Source organism: Hydra viridissima, unplaced genomic scaffold (genome assembly GCF_058129835.1).
Source record: "Hydra viridissima isolate aposymbiotic clone 2 unplaced genomic scaffold, HvirCarnegie_v1 scaffold_6, whole genome shotgun sequence".
Classification (NCBI taxonomy): Eukaryota; Metazoa; Cnidaria; class Hydrozoa; order Anthoathecata; family Hydridae; genus Hydra; species Hydra viridissima.
In genome coordinates, this window is record NW_028324305.1 from 1,073,259 (window position 1) to 1,082,710 (window position 9,452).

The 9,452-nt window shown below is 30.7% G+C and overlaps 1 protein-coding gene across 2 annotated transcripts; it reads left to right on the forward strand.

Moving 5' to 3' along the window:
- Positions 1–733: 733 nt before the first annotated feature.
- On the forward strand, positions 734–6,589 carry LOC149886532 (uncharacterized). 2 transcript variants are annotated; one of them, XM_090091582.1, is made up of 2 exons: positions 734–752; positions 5,118–6,589. In XM_090091582.1, exon 2 carries the CDS (start codon positions 5,133–5,135, stop codon positions 6,291–6,293), a length of 1,161 nt encoding a protein of 386 aa, XP_089947708.1. In that variant the 5' UTR covers positions 734–752; positions 5,118–5,132; the 3' UTR covers positions 6,294–6,589. The 2 variants fall into 2 exon arrangements, with proteins under 2 accessions (XP_089947708.1, XP_089947707.1); XM_090091581.1 differs by lacking the exon at positions 734–752 and adding an exon at positions 3,242–3,392.
- The last annotated feature ends 2,863 nt before the right edge of the window (positions 6,590–9,452 follow it).

Sequence of the window (9,452 nt, forward strand, 5' to 3'; positions counted from 1 at the left end):
TAAGTTTCTGTTGCTAATTTTCTATTATAGGATCGTCCATACATAATGTCACACAACTGTTGAAAATTTTCGAGCACTATCTCCACTTCCTTCTTGTAATAGGTTGTAATATTTTTGCCAACCCCCATCCACCCCTTTAAAGGTACGATACAAGTTTCTAATCTTTCCCCTCACCCTCTCTAAACAAAGTATACTATATTTAAAAAATAGCAGTACACTTCTGGGTTAAATATTGACATAGTGTGTTTATATTTAGCTAACTTTTTATTCAGAATGTCTATGATGAGCTTAAGGGTTCAGCGTATGAATTGGCATGGAAGGTTTGCCTTCAACGTCTTCGTTGAGAATGAGTTGAACATCAGGCAAGTCTAATTCAGTTTCCTCAATCCAATCAAAGTGCTTCCCATTTTTACTCAATCAAGCTTATTGCCATAAACTCAGACTGATGTGCAGCCGAAGTAATTGCCCTTCGCCTGATCAGTCGCTACTCAAGATTTAAAGCACAAGATGATGATACTGACTTGTTTGCACGTGATGTACATATCAGCTACTATCCTTGGTGTTTAACAAATCGGAAATGATTTCTGGTTTTTCTGGTCAAAATTGGTCAATCGAGACATTAGACCAGAATTCAGGCAGGTGTTTCACCCGCAAAACTTGAAATATTCATAATAAAGAAGTTTTTTGGTTGGTAACGTAACTTGTAGTCATAACAACTGTTATAAGTTCTCCAAAAAAAAAGAAGATCAGAGGTTTCTTTTTTAATTTTTTGAAATATTTTCAGATTTGTTGCTCTCATGAATTGGCTATCAAACTCTCTCTACAATGACTTTTATGTCTTTTGCATTTTTTTTACATTAAAACAAAAAGCCATTCCCAATCATAATTTTATGAATTTCACGACGCTTTTAAAACTTTAGCCCAGAACATTGAACCCAGAACTGGTTTACTAAGAAAAGTAATTCATCAAAAGTTTCATAATTCCGAGTACCAATCAAATAAATCAATATTGGTAAACAGAAATTTGAAATAAATGCTTTCAAATACCTTCGACAAGTTTTGATACCGAATATTCTCCGAAAAGTTTCGACGTTATGTTTTTACCGAAAATTTTCGATCTTTATGAATGATAATTAGAGCCGATAGAACTTAGTTGGACATCTTCTGCACACCTTTTGGCGAAGCAGACTCTTGAGAAAAACAGAACCTTTGATGAAATTGTGCAGGTCATAATTAAGAAATGTTTTTTCATTAAAAAGTACAGACAGAAAGTGAACAGGAGCTATGAGACAGTCAGCCAGTCGTAACTAGATGCCACCAAGGATGGTCTTAATGAAGCTTGTAAGGCTCTCCTAGTAGATAGTAGCAGCAATCAAGACCAATACCCTCAAACTGAACTCCTGAAGATGGAGCTCATAAAATTGAAAGAACTTGCGAAGCCATTACCTAAAAAGTTTACAGCGAATATTTTTCGCCACAACTATTTAAAAACAAACAACACAATTTTGGGGAGCAATAAGGAGCCCCGTTTAATTGAATAAGGAGCTCCGTTTAATTGAATAAGGAGCTCCGTTTAATTGAATAAGGAGCTCCATTTAATTGAATAAGGAGCTCCGTTTAATTGAATAAGGAGCTCCGTTTAATTGAATTTTGGCAAATAAGGAGTATGTTTTCAAAACTCTAGGAGTTGGCCCCATGTTAATCCAAACAAAAGTGCTGCTTAAATATTGTTTGAACATGGGTGTAATCTTAAAATGGCCAATTATGGAGTTAGCTTCTTGTTGCAGTGGCCCCTCGGTTCAAAACTTTTGAAATAAAAAAATTTTTACTGGTAATTTAAGTACGTTTGAAATTTCGAAAGAAATTGATTAACTTCGGTAAACCAAACAATAATTAAATAAATAATGGCTAAATAAACAAAAATTAAATAAATAATTATTTAATAAATAATTATTTAACAAATAAAAATTAATTAATTATTAAATAAATAAACATTAAATAAAAAATGATTAAATAAATAATTAATTAATAGTGTCAAATATTTTGAACAAGAATGCTTTTTTAAGATGTAAAAACTCTTTACTTCAACTTAGGTTGTGGAAGAAAAACGGGCATATTTCCCAATCAAATCAGTTGCAGTAGACATCGGTTATAATTGCAACCGATGTCTACTGCAACCCTGCCTCAACCTCTTCATCTAAAAGGGCATTCTCAGAATCAAGACTCACCAACCATACTTTCTTAATACTTTTCTCAACATGTAGTACTGTCTCACGAGATGGATTTAACTTTAATGACAGAGTGGATAAGAGATGATAGAATGGGCCCAATTCGGTTCTTATTCAAATAAAAGTTTAAAATATCTGTTTCTCATAAACAAAAGAAAATTTTTAGAAACTTTTACATGAAATTTTAACTGAAGTTTTTGTATTTTTAAATTAATCAACCACTTCCGTTAAACTTTTTTTTTTTTAAATTTTGAGGAAGCGGAAATAAAAAAGTGTTGTACAAATGCAAATGTTCTAAATTTCTGAAGTAGAAGTAGAGATTTCTTACAACTCTAGCCTTATCTGCCCAAACTTTGTTAGAATAAAAATATTTCCGAAATGTCCGAAAGCATGTTTTTTTTAATCACTCATCAAACACATTACAGAACAGTTTATTGAAATAAATAACTACTGGTCACATTTTCATTTTGAAATAAACAATTATGATTATATCCCATAGCACCCCCCCCCCCCCGAAACTCGGGTTCAACCCACAAATTCTTTTAAGTCTATGCCGTATTTTTAAAAATGGTCATTTAAATGCATAAAAACCTACGCCATCATTTATGCGTTTAAATTGACTGAATAATTCCCAATGAACCGAATGATTCTGTTCGTATTTCTATATTAATTTCTGAATAATTAAATGTTTAATTATTATAATTATATTTTAATTTCTGAATAATTATGTTTGGATTAAATCAATTTATGAAGAATTCTTTAACTAATTTACAAGTTTTTTATTGTAAAAAAGTTAAAGAATTCTTCACAACTTCGCAACTTTTTCGGGGATATAATGTCTTCCGCAAAATTTAAAATCAAAGGAGGCAGCTTTTGTACTTTATGCTACTATAAACTGTTTTCTGGCGTTAAGAACTGTAAACATTTAACCCGTCAAATATATACTTAGCTAATATTAATATTAAAGCTTTGTTTAATCAAATAAACGCTGTGCTGAGCGGATTACTAAAGACTTAGCTTGGAATTATACTCAGAAATTCAAATAGTTGTGCCAATTAAGAAATGCGCAGATTATCTCTCATTTTTTAAAAATAGTCATTCGGAATAATTTTATGATTTGGCGTCAACTTTTTGATTTTGGTGTCCACCTTTTTGTATTTTGGGGTAAGTTATTATAACTAGAAAATTAAGACACCAAGATGTTTCTTTAACTATTGTATGATTTCCTTCGTTTATTTCGTTATTATGAAATAGGTTGAAATAAAATTTACTTTTAAACTAGCTCTTCTTTAGCTCCTCTTTAACTGATCCCTGTAAAAACATTTTAGTACTTTTACAATTTTTACTTGAAGTCAATGATTTCTTTGAAGTAAACGAGATAAAAGTAAAAACTTAGTCGTCATCATAATCTATAACAACTCGAATATTTATACCCATTCCACTATGTTTAAAAAGGTTTGTGAAGGTTTTGTATAATTGAAAAGGAAAAACATTTGTATAATTGAGGAAAAAAATTTAAAACGCGAATACACGAAGAAGAAGTTTAACGCAAGATTGCAATCAGAAAAATTTAATTAGTTTTTGAGCCTTGAGTTTACCCAGTGAAATTAGAGCACATCATGCAATAGCTTTAGTTTCTTCACCCTCGTCAAATAAAAATTGCCCTTAGAAAGAATACGGAATATGTAATGTTTTACAAAATCCATGGAAATTATACATATGTGTATCATAACGTGTTGGTGTTAAAGATATACGCCCACCAATCACAGCCCATGAATGTTTATTTAAACACTACAGAAGTATTTTCAAGCGCGGTTTCTTCAAAAAGGCCTTTATTCGATGGCGTATATCTTAAAAACCAATATAATGAACTTTAAGAAAAGTATAGTTGTTAGCAAAATCATCGCTGCTAGTAAAAAATGATCGATCAATCAAAAAATTCAACGATTCGAGTTAAAAAAAAAAAAATAGAAACTGGCTTTTAGCCGGCAATAAAAATTTTACGAGAATGTCGCTAACAAATACAAACATCTCAAAAGAAATAATAATGTATCAAAAAGTCGGCGTTTTTCAGTCCATAAAGACCTGATAATTTTTTAAAGAAGAAAAACGCGAATCTTATTTTTTTAGCTGCTGTGTTTTAATTACGTAACAATTTACTTCGTCACATAAATAAACCTTCAAACACCAATTCTTCTGTTATTGGCTTGTTTAAATTTTTTCATTAGTTTAAATCCGTAAATAAACCCGTGTTTAAACCTGTGTTGAAACTGGATATTTATGGGAAAGATCGGTGTAAGCAAAATTCGCTTAGTTTACTAAAAATGTATATTTGAGGATTTACCTATCAGCTCAATGTCCTCAATATGTTTATTGAAAAACTGTTTCCGTTCACACTTACCGCCATATTTACCATATCTGTCATACTTGGAGATTTTTGTTGAAGTTTAGTTCTGTTGAATTCTCTGTTGTTTCGGAATCCAGTACATCTGAATAGATTTTTGAAAAAATTGCTGAATAATTATATATATATATATAAAATCTTTTATATATTTACAATTTGTTATAAATATATAAATGATTTTATATTTATGATAGTTATAAATATGTAAAAGAGATATACTTAACATTTTTGTATATATATATATATATATATATATATATATATATATACATATATATATATATACATATATATATACATATATACACAATATATGTATATATATATGATTTTATATAATTTTTATATATAATTTTTTATATATTTATCATTTTTGTTTTAGAAAATGATTGAAAAATTAAATTCACTTTCAAGATAATTTTTCTATGAAGGTTTTTTTATTTACTTTAATGATTTTAATATTTGCTTTTTGTTATTGTTTTAAGAAAAAGAAAAAGGAGATGAAGTTGCTGAGAAAAAAGATTTTTAACTTTGAAAAAAAAACTGAAAAAAAAACTGAAAAAAAACAAGCTATTAATATGCAGTTTTCAAAAAATTGCGATGTGTGGCATCAAAAACTTTACAACGAATACGTGTCTTCGGATAGTACTGATAGTGATAGTGTTTCAGATTTTCAAATTTCCAACCAAAATCAGCGCAAAACTGATATTCGCGGCAAAATTGTTTTTGATTTTGAATTAAGCAAGCAATCCTGTTACCTTAGAAATAATCAAACTAATGCTCCGCTTACGCCCGTCGCAAATGTAAGAACAGGTCAGGCTACAATTAAAAAAACACAGTCATTTAACAAACACGACCGAAAATCAGAACATTCTGCTGAATACGCGGCTGATAAAAAATGTCCGAACGAAAAAGTGTTTCATCAACAGACCATTAATAACGGTGATATTTTACATGCATCGAACCTTTCAGCCGATCAATTGTCATTCAAGCTTGTTTGTTATGATTTCAAAGCTACAGAAAAAAGCGATTTGAGTGTCCATATCGGGCAATGGGTGCGTGTAATAGATAAATCAGATTCTGACTGGTGGTTGGTTCGAACTTCAAATGGAAATGAGGGCTACGTACCGAGTAACTTTCTAATAGACGTCCCAATTCTTCCGACAAGAAAACTAACTCAAGAACCAAAGCTAGACACTTTTGAACACAAAAGTTGCGAAATTGTTTTCACGAATGAAAAAAAAAAATCTGAAGTTATCACTGAAAAATTTAAATCCAAGACAGCAACTATTGTTCCCATGACAGCAACCGTTGTCCCGACAGTACGAAAAACCAATAGTTTAAACGATGAAACAGATTCCCCGATTAATCTAAGCGAAAAAGATCTAAAAATAAATCAGCTGAAAGAGGAATTTAGAGGTTTCCTGAGAACTAATTCTGACGTTTCGAAACTTAAAAAATACGAGGACGAATACAAATGCAAAACTTCTGGGTTTCATGAGTCTAAACCAGAATGGAGACGTTCTTTTTCTGGAAACCAAAAAAAAGTCCGATTTTTAGATTCAACATCAAGCATTCCTTTTGAAAAAAACTTATTGAATAAAGAAATTTATTGTAATAAGAATTACGGGGAACTTATAGAATGCGCTACATGGTGCTGACCTTGTGTACATTTCAAAATAATTTGTAAAAAAAACTGATAAAAAATAAGAATTGCGTTTTGGAGACATGATTTCCATCTATGAACATGTCACACCGATTCTGCTTAACAAACGCAAGGATGTCTTATCGTTTAAACACTTCCGAGTAACATTACTCAATTGAATAAAACAAACGTTTGTTTCCGTCAGAAAGACCACTAGGTTAACACACATTAAACAATTCATTTATGAACAAGTGTATTAAAAACATTTTTGTTTGCCACCGGTCAACAAAAAGGAAATGAATTATTTCCTCATTTTTATTTCTTTTAAAAAGCATCAATTAGAATAAGAAAACCGATGCAATTAAGCAAAAATTAGCTTAATTTCTTTGATTTTCGTATTCTAATTGATGCGAAAATCAATGAAATTTAAGAAGGTCCTTTCTCCATATCACCAGAAATTTTTTTCAGTAAATATCAGCCATATAACAACATTAAAAGGAAAAAAAGTTGGACTGCAAAAAATTACAATAACTTTTTGCTGTGCAGCTCTTTATAAATCAGCCTTCTTTGCTTTCATTCCCGCAAAGTCTTTTACATTTATTAGCAGCTTTATGTTGTGAAAATCATTAAACTTGAGTTTCCACCATTTGATGAGATTTTTACTTAATTTTGTTAAATGAGTTGAAAGAGAGGAATATGATGACCAGATAAATTAATCTGAAGCTGGTAAATATCTCTAATATGTATATGCATGCTTTGTTGAATATAAAATTTGTGAACTATCAAATGTCTCTTTCATACTTGATCTAAACTAAAGCAATAAGTCATGAGGTTTACCATAATAAAACAGTTCAAGGCGATCAACCTGATTCAATTTAATCATGTAATACTGATAAAAGAAGACTAATTTGAAAGGCTTTGACAGAATATATGACAGTTTGCTTGCACAACAGATTTTATACACTCGATAAACAACCTAAAAGCATCATTTAACATTATCTATTGTTAAAATTTGGGTTTGATGCAGAACTCATATAAGTTTGAGAACCAACATAACTTCCGATAAAAACTGGTATTATACTTACGCTTTGATATTGTATTCATCTACTGATTTTAGAAAGGATATTGTCCACTTACTCCCCACTCGTCATGGTTATTGCAAAGGTTTAGCTCGATACTGATATAGAAATGAGAAATCTAAAAAATACAAAAGTCTAAATAAATAAATAATATTTGTAAATAAGTAATATTTGTAAGAACCAGAGGGATACTGACCTCCTTTTTTAAATTCATTTCCACCATCTTTATTTTGTTTACAAGTTTATAAATACCTGTACATGCACAAATTTCCTTTTCCGCTTAATAATTGTCAAACTGTACAAAGAAGCTGGGACACTTTCACCCTAGAAAAAAGGTCGCTATGAGGGTGAGCGTCTGACCAATCCAAGTGATAATCGTTTTCTACTGCATCGGAGCCTAGAGATCCCAAGAAAAAAAGTGTGCGATTAAAATCTTGGTGATCTTGGGATAAATAAAATATCTGAAAGCGCAAGACGACACCAGCTCAATACTGTAGAGCCGACTAAAAATCCACTAAATAAACAGTTATTAATGCTGGTCATGAAGAAGAAACAACTGGCATGGGATAAACAGACACAACACAAACGCTGGACAAATGAAAACTGGTACAACGTAAGAAAAACTACTTTTTCTTTCTAACCTTAATTTCGTTTTTTATTTATTTAAAGTTTTATGACTACAATCATATTTATATACTTAAAGCAATTAAAATTTACAGGGGAAGACCCACAGCTTTCCACTTTCTATATTTTTTTTTCTATTTTTCAAAAGAACAGAGTTTTGGGTTTGAGATCAACAATGTTAATCATTTTAAACCTCTCGTGTCGGATGATGTCGGATCTCGTATTGGATGATGTCGGATTTCGTGTCGGATGGTGGCTTTTTTGCTTGCATATTGTCAGAAGTAATAGGTAAACACCAGTCGACGAAGAAAAAATCCCATATGCGAAAATAAAATTGGACGTCAGTGGTTTTTCCCATGTTTTTTTGGTGAGACGCACTTTAAAGTATGTGGCCAGAGATCACAGTTCGTTTGCAGATCAACCGGTGAACCCATTCGAGCTCAAAATATTGAAAAATATTGAATGATACGTAAAACATCCTAATACGGAAAAGTGTAAAAGCATTTTAAACTTTACTATTAATTTCAATACAATCCTACTTACGAATATTTCCTGCAATAGCTTTCTGATGGGACAATTACTATAATTGATATCTTGCAGTGTGTTCTTTTCTTGCACCCATAACTTGCTGACAACTAAATCAATTGTCAGATAAAAACGTCAGATACAATCACACATATGGCTGCAGATGTTTCTATTTATCATACTCCATTATCAACTTTTTGAATATTTTAAATGTTTGTAATATAAACCTTTTGAAACGTTAGGAAGTATTATAAAAATAGTCACATAGCCATGACAAATATGGGTCCAAGAAAAAGGAATAGAGTCTGCCTTGCTTAAAAGTCTATATAGTCTTCTATAGTGTTCTTTTTGTTCCATTATGTTTCTACTGTTTTTATGTCTTTTCCTATTTTCACCATTTTTATTTCATTCAGTTTCTCCTCAAATTTACAAGTCGTATGTTTAGCTTCCTTTACACTTGTGTTAAATCTTGTTCATTTTAACTGACACCTTGTTGAATTATTGTTTCAAGACGTGAAAGTTTTTAGTGAACACTCCTTCATAATGGCGCACAAAAACATTTGGGTTGAATCAAAAATTATTGTTCTAAAAAACTTGCAGATTATATTTTGTTGTGTATTGCGTTTGATAAGTTATTTTGATGTGTGTTGTATTTAACAATCGAAAAAAACGAAAGCAACACACAGCAAAAACACGACACAAGCATTCATTTCCTATATTTTCCATCGCTTTAAAATTAACAAAAGCTGAAAATACTGAAACTAATAAAATGTGTTGAACTTAACTAAATTTATTGATGCTATCAAAGTTTATTAAATATTGGTTAAAACCTTAAAATTTAAAATTGTTAGAAGGTCGATCAAAAGAGTAACGCTTCATATGTCGATATTTTATTCAGAATTAGTTTCTTACATTTTTTATTCAATGGTCAAACAGCCCACACTAAA